This window comes from Onychostruthus taczanowskii, unplaced genomic scaffold (genome assembly GCF_017590055.1).
Source record: "Onychostruthus taczanowskii isolate IOZ18803 unplaced genomic scaffold, ASM1759005v1 scaffold46, whole genome shotgun sequence".
NCBI lineage: Eukaryota > Metazoa > Chordata > Aves > Passeriformes > Passeridae > Onychostruthus > Onychostruthus taczanowskii.
In genome coordinates this window covers 3,695,555-3,714,025 of record NW_024502125.1, presented here as the reverse complement: position 1 = coordinate 3,714,025, position 18,471 = coordinate 3,695,555, and the positions used below count along the sequence as shown (strand labels likewise).

The 18,471-nt window shown below is 37.8% G+C and overlaps 1 protein-coding gene across 2 annotated transcripts in view; it reads right to left on the bottom strand.

Annotated features, from left to right (window-relative positions):
* MAST4 (microtubule associated serine/threonine kinase family member 4) overlaps nucleotides 1-18,471 on the bottom strand; it is a 277,213-nt gene that overhangs the window by 188,680 nt on the left and 70,062 nt on the right. For both annotated transcript variants that reach the window (XM_041414724.1, XM_041414725.1), the window contains exon 3: nucleotides 11,244-11,365. In XM_041414724.1, the coding sequence (XP_041270658.1) occupies nucleotides 11,244-11,365 (122 nt within the window). The remainder of the gene's footprint in view (nucleotides 1-11,243; nucleotides 11,366-18,471) is intronic.

Here is an 18,471-nt window from a genome sequence, read left to right as displayed (position 1 = left end):
CAAATACTGTGTCTATTACTCCATCAAAAGGCATAGGTAGATCACCAATTTAAAAAAAGGCAGTTAGCCCTCCAATTCTCTACATCTTCCATAATTACACCACAACATAAAAGAAATTTCTTTCTGAAAAGACAGACACGTCACGAGTACAGTCTAAACCTCTCATGGGTCTCCTTTCAACAAGAACTGAAATACATATATAATGCTCTGCCTTTTTTTCAAAAGTTGCTGAACTATTTGTCTCTCAGTATCTCCCCAAAGAGAGCCTAACATCAAACATACAGAAGCGACGCCATTTTTAATCTCCGAATTTGAAGTGCCACACATATAGCTATGTTTTCAGAGAACAAATAAAAACCCCTCTGAGGCTTTTCTAACAATCAGCTCAGTGGAATATTTCACATGCTGTAAATGGAAAAGGAACCAAATTCTTTAAAAAAAACCTCATGGCAAAACAGTAATAGCAATTACATTCAGAATAATCCCTGTTAGACATTTATGAGTTTGATTCTCAAGTGGAATCAGTAGTAGGCAAGCTCCACTCCAAGCAAAATTATCAAACTTTGGCAAGGTTTAAGTTCTTGTTTTGAGATCACTCTGAACAATGATGCATCTAGGCTCCCTTATTTTGATGTCCCATTTTCCTTTTTAGAAGCATTTAATCTCAACACTTGCAATAATGCAGTATTTTCTCAATGAGATAATATATTAATGTACTTTCTCTTAAGGATACATAATTTTTCTTCATGTGTTTTGGCTGTTTCTTCCACTATAAGATTCAATACTTCCGACTATACATGGTCCAGCTGCTTCACAAAAATACTCTCCTTCATTAGAGAACAACAGTTAAGCCTTCCAACATTCAAATTAATTCAGAAGATTACCTTGCTGAAGTCTTGACTCCCTATGGACAGAAGTTCCATTACAAATCAGCAAAGTAAGGAAGTCTGGAATAAAAGGGAACGTTCTCCTAATGATCACTCGTTGCAATCCCATATTTAATAGGTAGAGGACATATAACAAGCATACCAAAAAGATTTATTCACAGTTACAACTTTCTGGAAAAGCAACTTCATTCTAGGAATGTTTGTTCAGGATATGCTCTTACTGGAAAGAAAAATTTTTATGAGAATAATGAAATACACTGAGATCCAACTTCATGGTAGGCTACTTCTCACTTAGCTTGATTTTTTTTCCTCTCATTTACAGCAGGCAATCTCATAATTCAACTTTGTTTCTTACCACCTTCATCCTGTCTCAAATAGACAACCCAACAGATAGCAAAAGGAATCTGTGATCAGCCAAGTGTATATTATTACTATGAAATTATTCCATGCTTATAAAGCCAACCATAATTTCTGAATTTAACTGACCAAATACTGAGTATCTTCCATTGTACCACATAATTGCAGTTATTCTGCAGTGATCAGGAGGTTAAATGCACCCATGAGAGAGCAGCAGTTAACCAACCTCCTGCTGATTATTGTATCCTTTACTCAAGTGACATTGGGTCAACTTGAGCACTTACCTAGTTTCTTAATGTCCACAACACCAGAAAAGAAAATTCTTAATAGACGCAATGATCTTACTGTACTATTACTTTATTAAAAATCTGATTGAATTGGATAGAGACATATGCACCACAAAAGGGCATGTGATAAAATTTTAAAAAACCCAAACAGTACTTTCTAGCTTTACTGAGGTGACAACAGAGCTGATGGTAAAAATCATCAGTCCATTGTGGCAGGGTATAGAAGAGGTAAGCAAACATGATGACCACGTCACACCAGTGAAGCCAGAACAATTTAAATTACCATTTATCAGAACAAGGGAGAGACTGCAAGAATACTAACAGGTAAGGTATGGTAAAAAATATCAAAGTCCACATTCCCATCTGCCTCCACAGGACAGAAGTGCATTTTACAGTAACACATCTGGTTTCACACGAATGTACAAGAAAGTCTGACTGAAACCAGAGTTACAAATACCCAGCAGCATGTGTCAAAGCTAACTGTGGTGGTCAACCCACTTAAAAGTTTCAGGTCAGTAAAACAGCACATGCTTTTAAACCTAAAACTGTAAGAGATCAGAAGTAGCAATGCACCATCCAACACAAAAGTACTCTGATGTGAGTTCAGAAAAATTCTTGCTAGATACCGTTGCTTTGTGGAACTTAAAAAACTAAATAAATAAATAAATGTGGAGGAATGTTCATTCCCACCAGAGATCTGGAAAAAGTACATTTCCCCACCCTGCTTCAGTGCCTGTAAGTCAGTAGTGCCATTCAACTCAGTTTGAGTCTCTTTGTTTTGAGACTTACAGCTATCACCAGAACCATGGGAGTACTTCAGCTTGAGGAATGAGAGATACTGTTTCCAAACTGTCTGCTTCCATCCTCTGCTACATTACAGTCGCTTTGCAAGTACCACAGGCATGAGAACATGTCAGCTTACAGGAAGGAAAATAAAAATGTTACTTCACCAATTTAGAATTGTGTCCTATTTTGTTATCCTTTAACATAAGGATACTGCCCCACAGCAAAAAAAAAAAAAAAGTGTATATATATGTATGTATATATATATATATATATATATATCAGAAAGGAGTATGTCTCATCAGCTTCCAAACAATCCCATCATTTTAGGCCAAACTTTACTACGAACTTCAAAGAATTTAAGTATTTGCGTTTTTGTCAACTGAAACTGCCCAAACAGGGATCAAGTTTTACAGCAATAGCAGCACTAGGAATAAAGTTTTACAATGCTAAATTTTTTCTTAACAATTTAGGGTATCACTGTTAAAATTCAGGTCAGTGGAACAGTATCTTGTCCTCTACCCCATTTTTTTTTAATTAATCAACCTATTCTAATTATGCATGAGTACCAAATTCCTAAGACTCTAAGAACAGTCAAAGACATTGTAATTGCCTTATAAGAACACCAAACAACACCTTAACTTACTACGCTCACCCACACCACGCAGAGAACTCTCACTTTAAGGTTACCAACACCTCTCACTTTAGATTGTGAATGCAGACAGAAGTATAGACAGCAGTTTTCCTACCCTCATCACACTATTTCCCATGCCCACTTTATCTCAGTTTATTTTAAAGACAGAGCTGTGATTGCAATTAGTTTAAACTTCCATTACGTACTTCTGAGACTGGAAATCAGACCAACCAAATTAGATTCGTACATGAGCACACAACTCCTCAAGCAAAGGAAGATCTCCTTGCAACTTGTTTACTATTTTCTCATCAAATGTTACAAACTGTAGATGTATGAGTGTTTCAATTAATATGCTAACTGACAGACAATAAATTCACAATAGTCTGCTTTTTGTGACCAAAGGGAACAGAAGACAGCATGGAAGAGGAGACAGCATTATGGTTAAATTTTCCTCAATCCTTCCAAACATCAGTCATTTTTTTCAGTTTCTTCCTGCTCTTCATGTCCTTTCCAACCTCTTTATCCCCTTTCCATTTCCACACCTATTAATCTTCTAAGGAGTTGCAGAACCTTTTGATCTAAGGCCAAAGAAGTTCATCACTATATTCTTGAGTTTTATCCCCTGTTAATCACAGATTATCATTTTATGCAGTTATCCTCTAAGTACAGTCCAACAACAAGGCGAGAAAGTTTTATTTCCAGAAAGCCATCTAAACTTCAAACACTATAAATGATTACACACTGATTTCTTCTGGTCATTTAATTTACTGCAAAACACCACTACTCCTTTGTCTCTCATGTGGCCACTTCTACCTGGGTGCAAATTTCACAGCCTCACTTCAGCAACATTTCCCACTTTTCCCACTTTCTAAGTGACACCGGCAACACAATTCTAGATGACATTTTAAGATAACCATCACTAACACCATACACAGACAACTCAAATATTACAGCAGACAAGAATAAGCCCTTATTCAGAGCCACTATTAACACACAGTCAGAAGCTTCAGTTCCATAGGTGATGCACTATGTTTAACCTAGCTTACTGATCTCAGCCGTGTGGGTCCTACACTAGAAGAACAAAGACATCCTCAGCCAACAAAAATTTTAACAGCACTAGATTCTTGATTATCTAAAACTAGAAACTCAGTGAGTCTTTTCACCATTCAGTTTCTCATTAAGGAAGAAGACTATTATATGGGACATCTGGAAAACAGAAGCGTGGTACTCATGCAAAACAGGGATGTACTGCTTAGCTCCTACTTGTATTTGTTCTCTTCTCATTCTGTACCATTAATAGGATACAGAAGAGGGTTATACCCACATTCACCTCTAATAAACTGTGCAATATCTCCTTTCAGTTCTCTCTCATGCTCAGTACATCCTGACAGCTGGAAGCTAACTGAGGCTGATGGGAAGTGACCTACTTCACCACAAAGGGGGTATTTTTAAAAACACACTGCATATGCTCACAGGACTTTTTAACCAAGGTTAGTCTTCTCTGAGAGATTATTATTTTACCTGATTTTCCCCATTATTCTTTAACTAGTGATAATTTGCAGCACAAGCTGTGTTCTCAATTTTGAGAAATCACAAACTCTCTCTGGGAGAACTGTTAACCCCAGCTGTCACCACATGTGTATTTTATCCACACCCAAGAATGAGCAAGAAAAGTGTAAGAATTAATAAAGCCACTAGTTTTAATCAGATGGCTTAGGAAAGGATTCAGTATCTAGAATTCTGTCGAGCAGCTGAATCTACAGTTTTGTTTTAAATTCAAGTACACCGTGACTATTTTGAAAACAATGATAGAGCCAAGTAGAGATATATTTGTATTTGTGGAAGCGAATACCCAGTCACCAACTTCTTGCATCAGCTCATCAAAGTATTATAGTTTCACAGCTCTGGACCAGGTCTACTCTGGCCTTTTGTTGTGTACAAATACAAAGCATATAGGCGTGTCTATGAAGATGCATGTTCACCTCCCTCTTGCTAGTACTAAATTAGATCTATCTACTGGATTAGAACTGCAATTAAGTATTTGTTAAAAGGCAAATACAGACAAAAAAATATGAAAGCAAATACATATTCAGGAGTAAGGAATAAATGGAATAAAATACACAAGGGAGAACAGCTTTCTAGTCTTAAAAGTTAGAAGCAACCGAAGCACAGAAAACCTGTAATCATTACTTGACAATTTTAGCATTTCATAGGAATAAAAACCTCACATTTTTAAAAGATTTTCAGTAATTACTCTTTGATGTTAAGCTTATTTGAAGTTAAATAAGAATATGGTTTTCAACTTTATACAGTTGTTTAGCATTCAAGCTATTTACTCAGTTCAGACTGCTTTTCTGAAGTCTAGCTAACTACTTTGGGGATATTAGAGATAACAAACCAAGATTAGCTACTTTGGCAATTTCTGTTATATAGTTTTTGTGCTTCTCACAAGCGTCATTCTTGTACTTGCGCTGCATTAACTGTCAGAGTATTAATTACCTGCTCACACTCAAGCATTGAAAACCTGAATCCCTGGACAAGAAGAACTAAACTTAAAGAAAACCAAGTTTCAGATGCAGTTTCCTTTTGCTTTCAAGGAAGTTTACTTGGAAATAAGTTCAGCTACAGCTGATATTCATTATATAACACTGAACACAGACAATCAGTGATTTGAAGAATTTCCTACAATTCCAAAACAAAACATTTAAATAAAAGCCTTTTTTAAATTAACGTGGGTTGGCTAAGCACAATTGATACTGTCATTCGCTTATCTAACCAATTAGTGCTTCTAAAGAATGTATTTTATTTGTTCACTATCATCTATTATCTATGCGGTAATTTTGCAGCTTCTCAGACAACAAATGGCTGTCTTACATCTGGGGAATAAAACACACAAAAGGGTGTTGGTGTGCTGTTTGAATACATGCAATTACTGGTAGTTAAGTTCTAATTAGCATAATTAGTTTTGAAACAGTTCCCATAATAACTGTCAACATTATGTCAATTTAGCTGAAGTTAATGGCATATTTAACAAAGACACACTTACTCATTTTCAGTAGTATACTATTTAAAAGAGAGGAAGAGGCGAAGGTCTTTCTGAAGAAGTAGAACTGTTTTTCACAGACATTGAACATTTCTTATGTTTTTTTCCTTTCAGCAAACCAACTTATAAACAAGTACTTTATATAATTAGCGCCCTCCAGGTTACATAAAACCATTCTTACAAATTAACACTGATAAAATGGCAATAAGTGATAAAAGCAACCAAAGTACAGATGTTTGCCAATTCAGTCTTCTGTTGTTTTGGGGAAGGCAGTTTGCAGGGGATGCCTGGTTTGGAGGGGGAAGAAATCAAGAGGTAAATCCTGTAAAATATAAAGTAAGTACTATGCTAAAAAGCAGAAAATGTTTCCAGTCATACCCAGACAAAACATCCCTTCACTGCTTAGTAGGAAAGGGCATAGGCCATTCACAAAGGCCAGTTTTACTGCTTTTCTAGTTTTGATGTTACTAGAAATTATTTCCAAGTACTAAAAGATGATCCATTATTAAACTAACAGTTATTTCATTGGCATCTTTCACATTTCCACGAAGAAACCATATGCTCTACAGCGTCTAATCTACTTCCTGCTGTATACTCATCTCACACAACAGAAGGAACAGCCAACCTAAGCTCAATACTTGCCATAAAGCTGAAATCACACATCCAGTCTTGACTGAATTTAAAAGCCAAGTGTATTACAATCTACATGTTTCATTTGAGGATCTTTGTTATAGTGTATTTTTATTACATGAATATTTCATAGAGCAAGTTACCATAAAGTACTCATGAAATACGCTCTCTCAGAAAGCTCTCTGGACTGTGAGAAACATTTCTTGTGGCACAAAGGATTTTTTTTTTAAATTTATATAAATCAGATAAACAAAATTAAAGACTTCCTGCTCCTTAAAGCAAGAGATTACTATGTTTTTTTTAGTTAGGAAAAAATCCACTATACAGCCAAACAAGCAATAAATCAATAAAACTTGTAACAGGAGTTTGACAGTAAACCATGACAAAGCCAAATCTGAAAAAAAAAATTCCCAATTAATTTGTGCAAATTAATTTCCTTTCATCTACACATTTATCATTATATATCATAGAGACACTTTATGTTTAGGTTTCCATTGTTTTTATATATGAAGCTAACTAGAAAATGTTAACATCAAGAATTTTATTCAATCTGTGTCCCACAGAATACCTTTATGCCTATAAAACAGTAATTAATTGCTCAATTTCTGAGTAATTGTTGCCGTAACTTTAAGCATATCTATCATGGCAGGTTCCAGCTGGGCTGAGCCCGGTGGACTGCTATGGCCAGGATAGCTCAGAGGAGGCTCAGAACAGTCCAAACTCCCAAGCAGTTCCCAGCTGCAGGCAGCCAAGCATGCTTAAGCGATTTCAGCTCTGAGTGATTATCAGCTCTGTGATTTCAGCTCTTTTTGCTTGCTTGTGCCGTAGCAGCAGACGCAGGGAGAGAGAGGAGAAGCGCTGTGTGAGGTTCCAAAGAATTCTTTATTAGGGTCTTCCACAAAGGTCCTCAGTGACAGCTCTTCTGCCGAACCAGGCAGAATTAGGGGTTTTTATACTCTACGGGGGTTTTGGAAATTGTCCAATAGCAAGGGTCAGGGGAAAGTGACCTATAGGCTTACAGAGAGATAAGCAGGGTCCGAAAGGCAGAAGAGAGGGGCTTCTAAGGCCCAGTCATCGTGACTTGGCATTTCCTAGCTCGGGCTTCTGACCGCCAAGGAGGCCTTGCAGGCCCTGGGCCTGCTACACATATCATTATTATAATGAGAACTTAACAAAATTGTTTATATTTCAATTTATTTTGAAGCATTTTCCAAAAATTCTTCTCACAGTAATAAATGGAAACGTCAAAACAGTAAGTTTACAAATTATATTTGAAAATACTTATGGAGTGGCAGGGGACTGGTAGAGAACAGGAGGATGACCCGTAAACTTTGGAAACTGAATGAGGCAGCAGCTTCATCTTAATTCCCAATCCATCCTACCCTGAAAAGATGCCTGAAGTCGAGTTAGATGACTGACAGCCTACAGTGCAAGGAGTGAGATAAACTAGCTCTGCCACAGTTTTCCTACACTCATGCAAAATTCAGCACTGAGATGCACACTGAATTACCTTCCAGGAGCAACTACTACTAACCGTGGAGAGAAAGAGAGCAACCAGACCAACATGACCCATAAAAACATCCTAAAGGAGAACCACTCCTCCACTCAGCTTTCCCTTTCTATTCAGTGTTGAAGACATTCCACATAATATTCTTAATATTTTTAAGTCCATGTTAATTCTCTGTGCAGACTCCCACTGTCTGTTTCACCACCACAGAATCTGTCTGTCATGGACAGTTCAAAATGCTCATGACAGAAACTGAAGAGCAGCATAACTATGACTTAGCTGCCTCTGAACTATGTGGAGACCTCACTGCAGTCACAACTTCCTCTTGAGGGGAAGAGGAGGGGCAGGCACTGATCTCTTATCTCTGGTGCACAGAACCCAACAGAATGGCCTGAAGTTTTAACAGGGGAGGTTTAGGTTGGACAATAGGAAAAGTTTCTTCACCCAGAGAATGGCTGGGCACTGGAACAGGCTCCCCAGGGAAGTGGTCATAGCGCCAGCCTGACAAAGCTCAAGAAGCGGCTGGACAATGCTCTCAGGCACATGGTGTGATTTATGGGGTTGTTCTCTGCAGGGCTAAGAGCTAGACGTTATGATCCTTTTGGGTCCCTTCCAACTCAGATTATTCTGTGATTCTGTGAATTAAGGGTCCACATCAAATCCAATGCACTACCCACCCCTCACAAAATCAGCCTTCTCCTATACATCTTTAAACCAGTTCTGCAGGTCTACACAGAAACTGTATTTTTAATTTATAGTCCAACTGCCTATACTACAGGAGTGAATCATGCATAGCTATTGAACTCTACCTAAAGCAAAACCTGCAGCCCATTTTTAATCAATATTTTACAAAAAAAAAATCTATCATTTCCCACAGAAAGATTTTACACCTGTGAACCAGTGTGAGATTTTGTGCATTTTTAATACATTATTGACAAAACAAGAAAAAAAATTGCATTTTTTGTACCCTGTTTGCAATTGCACTAAACACTAGTATGTATCTTTGACCTGTTCACTTGTCATTCTTGTCTATATTGGCTCATAACCACTACTCAGTCAGATTCACTTCTGCTGAGTATCAACCCAAGTGAGAATGACCTAGTAAAATAACTAGTAACAGGTTAATTGTTTTTCAGATGAGCAAGACAATACATTTGAAGTAATTTCAACTTTGACTGTGACCAGCTACATGAAAATTCTTCACAAAAATCTCTTCTACTTAAGGGTAAACTCTCCTAAGCATGTTTAAAAGTTAAAGCTCCAATTACTCGAATCTAACAATAGGCCTCCCAAATTCAACTCTGAAATCATGGAATCAAGGGGAAAAGAAAAGTATGCAAGAAGAGAGAGTGAGTCCTTCAAAAGCCTGACACCAAAGTATTTGTCAAAGGAGATTTGAGAAAAGCTCTGCCTATGTGACAATAACATTAACCTCCTTAGGAGGCAAGTCTGATCAGCAGTTGCAGATAAGAAATAAACACTTCTGAGAAACCTGCACCTCCATCCTGTGCGGAATCTGCTCAGATCTGCTTAGACCATTCTTCCCTGCTTTTGCATCAGCATGAAAGAAACTGCAGTCAGGGACAGATAAAAGATGTGAAGAGACAGGAAAGAAGAAGTCTGTGGCAGACAGATATGCCATAAAACTACATAGGTGATGAGCTAAAGTGCTTTAAGGAAGCAAGGTTCACTGAATTTTTCATTAGTCTATTGTTTTATGACCATTCAAAGTACTTACTGTCGAAATGGTGTCGCATCTTCCTCTTCCTCTAGTTTAAGCATCACAGCAAAACAAAAACTCAATATTGCTAGCAGCATGCCCCTAATAGTCGTGCAGATAGAAGCAGACTATCAAACAGCAACATGGCCCTTTTTAAATTCAGTTAACTTGGAAGAAATAATTTATTCCCAAATACAGAAAAGACGAAAAAAAGTGTGTTTAATGCAATTTAAATTCATTTCTGATCATTCATCTACTTTCTTTTTCATTTCAATTATACACAATCCAAATACTTTATTCACAATTAACAAAATTCATACACTTAATTCCCTGGAAAATATTAGGGTTCAAAGCACAGAACTTCCAATAGGATTAAGCGTTTGCAGTACATGTGGAGTCCAAAAGGGCAGACTGCGTGCTGCAGTCTGTATCTGCCCTAAAGAGCCACAAACAGTAGCACCACCACCAAGCAGAAGCCAGGATTAGATTTACAAGTGAAGATTTGTTGCACTTGAAGTGAAATACTACTTCGGACAGATCATGGAGAAAACAGCCATCTACCTATCAATATCATATGAAAAAGAGTCATGGTGATATCTCTTCACCATTGGCTGACCATAGCTGCCTTCAACCTGAATACTGTGTTTAAAAATCCAAAACAAATCACAAAATAAGCTTCTCCATAAGATATGGATCAACAAAGTTTTAATGACTAGCTAAAGGCAAGAGAGGGGTGAGGCAAAGCATTAATAAATTTTTTTCTTTCTTTATACAAGCAACATATTATCATAACTCTTTGAAGAAAGTATAGGCTAGTACACAAGGCCCTGCATTAAATTTCAACACTTCTTAAGATAATAATATACAGAAACACAAAGCAGTGAAACAGATGCGTGAAACCAAAAAACTGAAAGTTCAAGTGTATGATGTATCTCTGCTCTTTTCCCTTATACTTTTATACAAAAGACTTCATTAAACTCTTGCTTCACACATCTGTGTCCTCATGAGGACTAAGTACTTTCAGAAGTGGAAACAGACATTGACAGAAAGAATGCTTAGGAGAAAGGACAGTTGCCTTCTATAGCCTTTTTTTTTAAGGAAAGAAACCATTTAAATGCAAGCAGCTATATTAATGCAACATTCAGCTCAGTCTTTATGCAAAATCCTGTAATCCAATTCGGAGTTACTGTTACCATAAAAACATTTATTCAGCCATACTCAACATATTAAGTAATGTTGTGTGTAGGAATGCATTAGGTACTTCAAAAACGCAGCGAAAGGAGGAGAGAGTGGTCTGGAAATAGACTCTGGTTTGGTCCCCCATCCTCCCACCAACAGACACAGAGATAAATTTTTTTTTTGGCACATTTCTAGCATTGAAAGGAAGTTACTCACCAAACTAGCAGTGAGTGAAGGTGCTGACTGTCCAAATGTTTGGTAGCGCATCCGAACAAGATTAGTGGTTTCTATAGGTTGCCACAGCTGCTGTCCAGTTGCACTGGGAAGCAAATATTTGCCTGTCAAGTTCAGAAAGAGTGAGTTAAAATATGAGACGTTGCAGTTGAGGCAATGCAATGGACAGTTTACTATAACAGTCTTGCCAATGTGAAACATCATTCACTGCAGCCCTGATCAGAGCTGATTCCAGCAGAATTCCTGCCATTCACTTGCTAGTCCTTCACATCATCCTTCCATTAGATACAGTTCTCTGTTCTCAAAACTGTTCTTCTTTTTCCTACAAGAAACATATTTAAAGCAACAAGAGATGCAAACATCTAGAATGCTAGTTCTGAAACTTAAACTCAGAAAGCTAGTCAAAAATGAAAACAAGAAAAAATATTAGGAAAAATTCCTCTACTCCTTGAAGGAATAAGGTTCTGAGTCTGAGGGACAAAGTGAGATTTATTGGAGCAAGACACTTACCACATGGACAATTACTCAAATTTGTGTGTGAGGACTATTCTGCTTCTATTCCAGAATTCCTCATAATCTACCTAATACATATCATTCAATTCCCAAGAATCTTTATCCAGTGTCCCAAGTAAGGGGAGATGACCAAGGTGCAGGCCAGCCATTCCTAAGGAGTGCTCACATGGGACTCAGTGCCTGTGCTCTCCACTCAGTGGCATCACTTCACTGTGGGCAGGAAACTGTGAGCCCAGCGCCACACAGGGCCACACTCCCCATCACAGAGTGACACCACTCAGAATTAATTGTCTCCCTACAGGTACTGAGGAGGCAGACCATATCTCAAGCTCATTAAGAAACTAGCAGCAAAGAGAATATCCAGGGAATTATACTATGACAAGCACGTATCAATACTTTTAATTTCTGTTTACTTTCATCCACTGTCAAGAAACAAACTATATACTGGTCTTGACAATATGTCCACCTTTACATTTTCCTTATCTCTGCAAACTATGCAAAAGTGAGCAATCACATTACTAAAGCAACTGTCTTCTCTTGGAAGACCAATGGGCTCATGCAAAGCAACAATTCAGAATCTTATTTTTAATCAAATCCCAGTTTAAAAACACAACGCATGATCTTGATTGAACAGATCAAGTGAAAAACATCTCCAAACCACATGGGCTAAACATTTGTTTTCTGAAATCATTAAACCCCACCTCATTAATCTTGTCATCTAAGACAGCTGAGAATTGGCTATGCACCTGACCACTGACACAGGATGTGTACCCTGGTAAATCAGCACAGGTTTGCCAAGAAATCAAAAGCCTCTGCTTCATAATTTTATTTTAATGGTAGATCCAGAGAGAGTTGCTGAGGTCCCTGGGAAGTGGCTGTCTTGGAAGCTAGAAGTTCCCAAGCAGCAGCATAGGATAGTCTCCTAACACTTTCCAATTAGTCTTCCAAATGTGCTATTGTTCTTTGTTACATTGGTAAAGCAGAACCCATAAACATTTTTGCACCCAATTTGCTAACAGCCTGCCCGAGACTAGAAGAAAAATGTACGACAAAGCTGCGTTTTCTTGCCCATTTATCTAGGATAACATTTCCCAAAACTGGAAAACCCAAATTAACTTCCCATCTGCTCTCTCTGTTTCTTTCTACAAAATTTTGGTTCCCTTTTTGCATAGGCTCCTAACATCCTCAACTACAAAGGTGCCATAGAGAGCTTAAGGCATTGATTGCAATATACACATCTTTGATATTCCATTTATGTCAATCCTCAAATACACCAGTGACATGCAGTCAGAGAGAGCTTTATATCTATCACTTCAAAAGGTTAATTCCTTCTCATCTGGACAGAAAAAAGATAATTAGGAAGAGACTGCAAAAAACTAAGTTATACAAACATTCCACTTAAATCGGTATGTTTTACTTATCTAATGCTTTCTACATTAAAAGAGGTCTATGCCTTTTCTTTCCTTCCTTTTTGACTCCACCTGTCAAGACACTGGTAAGATGAAGTTCTTGGAGAAGGGTGAAATCAAACATTTCCTAGTGCTGCGACCCATAGGTTCCCAGACTTCTAGCAACATCCAGACAGCTGCAAACAAGCCAAATCAGCAAAATGCTTCAGCAATATGTATTTTGTCAAGCAGACATACAATACGCATAACTCCTTCAGAAACTCTATATTAATCCCCTCTAGAAGCCATGTTATGTTAAATAATTTTCAACTTCATCACTGTAGCATAATATTAGGGCATTTTATCCTCATAGAAATCAATATTTGAAAAGCAGTAAGTCTTCTCCACCTGATCCTTTCAAGAAAAGGTTCATTCTATTAAAGTTTGTTCTAAAACTGGGGAACATCATCACTCTTTAGTTAACAAGTGCACTTTCTCATAGGGTGCTGTGGTTTAGGAATGGTATTCCCAAGCTTAGTTTTCCCTGTAAAAAAGAAAACTATATGCTGCTCCCCTCCCTCTCACTCTAGTGGGACACACAAAAGGCAGAGATCAAGGACTGAGGTAAGGACATTTACTAGAAACAGCAATGAGATAAGAAAATGAACAGCAACAGCAACAACACTAAACACAAAAATATACACAAAGACAGGGTTATTTTATATGCAAAAATGCTCAATGAGTCAGGACAACAAAAAACAATGGCAGACAGACCCTCGGCCCACCACACTTTCATGAGGATGAGGAAGAAACCCTGTTTTTCTTCATAGCAAGAGAAAGAGACCCTTTCCCTCACCTCCTCAGCAATGAGACAGAATGGTAATGAGTAACATTTGGGTCTGGGCCTTGTCTACTCAGCACAGCACATGGCAGCCCAGAACTCTTGGGCACAGCAATCCAGGAAGCTCAGCCACCCTGGCAGCCAGGAATACAGCACACATCACCACACCCAGTACTGTAAAGAAAATTAACTCTGTCCTGGCAAGAACTAGGACACGGGGTTAAAACCAGCCTCAAAATCAGACACTAGGCCACTCTCAGACTGTAGTAATTTTCATTACATATGAATCCCACTTGAGCTTCCCAAGAAAGAAGATGGAAGGCAATCACTTGCATTTAGTACAAAAATTAACATTGTTTTAAGTCAAAACAAACAAAAAAGTTTTAAATAACAAGATAATTTAGTCCAGGAGGAGAAAGATATATGAGAAATAAGGGTTATTAATAACCTTGTACTTACTTTTTGTTGTAAATGTGCACCAGATCCAAAATATGTAGAGCTAATATCATCTGTACCTTACCACGTGCAGGGCATTTTAACAGCCACCTTTACTTTTTGTCCTTTACAGTTATCTATATTTTACTCTGTTTTTATCTTGCTCAGACATCTGAAAGGAAGTCTAAGATATCTTGATAGAGAGGCTAGAGGAGATGCAATCCTACACAACAACAGAATCTTTTACTAAGCCCTTCCTTGAACTGTAATATTTTGCCTGACTCACATGAAAGCAGAGTGGATTTACTCAGTACTATACAGTCAGTATCTCCACTGCAAGAATTCATTCAATATTTCATTATTTTTTCTGCACAAGTAGCATCAAGAAATACTTAAAATAATGTTGGGGGTGTGTCTGTTGAAAAGACAAATTAGGCAGTAAATACTATCAAAACTGCCAGTGAAATTGTGAGCATGTGTGATGCTGGAATTACCCCTCCTCCCATCTTTACCCCCAACAGGAGCCTTGAACGTACCACAGTTTTCACAAAGTACTAGAATTAAGGTAAGCAGACTGTCTAGAACTCCAGTTCTTCTTTTCATAGTATACAGGCCTTTAAACACAGAAACGGTATACAAGAAATATGTTTTCTAAAGAGGCAAAATTAGCCAGACCTTAGACAAAAAGAAGGTAACAGATAAATCTCTTATCTGAGAACAGAGCTAACCTACTGCATTTAACCATTGCAAGATAAAACAGTCCCTGCCCGAAGTGAGTTAATCATCAACTCTCCCTCAATTCCTCCAATAATAATAAAAAAGTTTAAAATCCCCTCATACTGTCCACTTCCCCTTTCCCTTGACATTATAGCACTCCTACACTTTTTTGCTATAGTTTCATTCATAATTGTATGCATTTTACTGCATTTACATTTTCTTTGACAACCCTTGATTTTACACATATCCACACTCTCCCTCATTAAGTGATTTCAATGCCAGTATTACACAAAAAATTTGAGCTGAAATACACTATTATTTTCACACCACATTCATGTCTGCCTTCAAGTTTAATGCTCCAAGCAGCTGCTTTCCTTTTTAAGTGAAGTGATTCATGAGGGATTCATGAGGGACTGAGAGGAAATCTTCAACTCCACCTCAACCCTTCCATCTTAATTCAGTATGCTGGCCCATATCCAGCACAGAACACTGCCAGCATCCACACCACTGATACACTGGTAGTAATGTTCATACTATTTTCATAAGCTATTGATATTGAGTTATCCACTGACAGAGGTCCTCTACTTCTGTCCTCTTCAATTCCAAAATGGTCATTGTTGACTTCCTCCACTTTCTCTGCAGAAGCTTTGCTTGTATCTTTGTTTCCCTTCCTGTGCCTGAAACTACCAGGACAGCCTAAAGTAGCTACACAAAAACTAACAGCATCACTTCCCATATCTGAATGCAATCCTTGTTAGTCAGGCACATTTATCAAAATACATTTTGATGAAGGGTGGTTTAAGTTGACCATGTAATGGAACTAATTTAGCATTTTTTAATAGTATTACATCATTATTGGTGAACATAGGTAATATATCACTGCAATGGCATCATCCCCTTGAACGTGCCACCTGCATATCTAGATTCACATGTAATGAGTATTTGTTGAAGGTCCAAATAGAATCGCTAATTCTTACTTCTATTATGTTCAGCATGCACCTATTCATTATATGACATCTTGTATAAGGACCAAATTACTTGTGTAAGGACAAAGAGACTAAAACCACATACACTTCCACAAAAATCAGCCACAAAAGGCAGGCTTTGCTTTATTCTAAATAGAAAAGTTTTTCCTACTGCTGAAGTTCTATTCCCCTTTCCTCTACCCCTCTCAAATGCATATCATAATAAGACAGCTGAGAATTACTAAATCAGCTCGAATCTTAGCTAATACCTACAAATCTTCCATTTTCAGTTAGAATTTAGAAATAACTTTGTCTCTGATAATTAAACAATTGCATATGATTAAGAAAATGTTGTGGCATCCAAGTAAGATTTTACCTTTACAAAAGTACTTAGGACAGTGCAGACTGCTAGAAAATCTGATTTGCAACTAGTCAAAATGCAAAAATAAATACAGAGGAAGCATCTTGAAAGTTTTTAATAGAAATATTTTTTGTTAAATAATATAAGCAGTTTTCTATTACACTACTGCAAACAGAAGACAGGCATGCACTTTGCTAAAATGGAAGAATCTGAATTTGGGCTGACACCAGCTACAGACTCAATTAGCCCAAAGCAAAGCTGTGCATATGATTACAGTGTACCACAGACTTATCAGAAGCTAGCATTAATGTGTTTGTGTTAGCTGCTGTGAAATAGCAGTCTTCAAAATAGCCTCTTGCCATCTGGACATCTTTAAGGCAAGGGCCAAGAAATACTTACTTCAATTTTTCAATTAATTATCTTGTTAAATACACCATAGGTATTTATGATACAAATGCAGAATATTTTTAAAAAATACAGAAAGCTAGGTACTTCTCCCTCACTGGTTTACTTTAAAATCTAACTCATCTTATCTAAAGAAACTATGTTCTGGACAAGTCAGACTTGCCAAGCACAGTTTCAAGTGCATTGATCACTCCACACCTCTTTTTGAGGAGCCTTAGGAGCATGAACTACCTCAGAGCAACAGCAACAAGCCACAATAGAAGAGAAAACTGGACGCTACTGTAGAGTGCTCTCAATCATAAAAGTGTTCTGAAAAGAAACACAGATGCGTACTGCTCCCTTTTCTTACCCCTGGCATAATTTAAACCACAAGAAAAACCCAGAAGAGCTGGGTTCATTGACAGGTCTTGATGTGAACAGAAGTAAGACTCAAGCCACCAGCCGCCACCAGTTCACCAGAGAAGCAATAGCAGTCCCAACATATCCAAAGCAGCCACTGTTACCAGACGATAAATAGTCTACACCTGGTCAGCTAAAACAATGCTTCTTCTCCAAAAACTACTGGCCTATGGAACTGCAGAACGTCTACTGTGTAAGAAGGAGAACTGCAAGCTCACCAGCCCCTGCACCCTGCCAACACAGGCGGGTCGACTGGAACATCGGGCTCTAAAAACACCAGGGACCACCAGAGAGACCCCCAGGACAGAAGAACATGTGTGTGAAGGGGAAGGAAAACATGTTAATGATTCCAGGGAAATTATTATCATATTCTGGGACAATCAATCCACATGTATGTAAAATATAGTATATAAACAGGAACTTCCCTGTACTCAAAATGCATGGCTTTAGGAAAAGATAGTCTCCTGTGCATCTGGACAAATAAAGAATGCTTGTTTCTTAATGCTACATTGATATTAATAACTTTTGTATTTTACCGAATTTTTGATAACACCCCTGCCACTCACAAACTGCCTGAGCAGCAGAATTGAAGGCCAGTGAAAGCTGGAAGCAATGTGCCACCACTTTAACCACCACAAGTAAGGGAAGCCCACTCCAGCTTCAGACACCTGCCAAGTGAAAGGCAGAGCCTCCCACCTTCAAGGTTCAAGTTAGGGCACCTAGCTTTACTGCCTCAAACTGAACTCCTGTAGACATACCAGCTGTAGAAAATGATGGGGACACTGCAATTTTTAGGGTCTATTTTCACATCTGGGATCAGGGAGGAGGGGTGGAATTAAAGCACATCATTCCCATTAGCTGTTAACCAGAAAAGAGTGGATGAATTTGAAGCTATCATTAGGAAACTTTTCAGTATTTTGCCTTATTCTACTGTAGCTGCATCAGCAAGTTTTACTTAAAATTTCAGATCACCAACAAGAAAAAAAAAATTACCATTTTAATAATGTCTTATTTATTGCCCAGAACTTAAAGGAGGATGCTTTGTATATTACTCAGCTACACATGGTTGAAGCTAATGAACAATGCCACTTTCCCAGCCTGATGCTGGAGGTGAAATTTTCATTTCAGCCGATTTGTCCCCTAAACATAACATTATTCAGGTAAGCCTATAATTACAACTGACTCA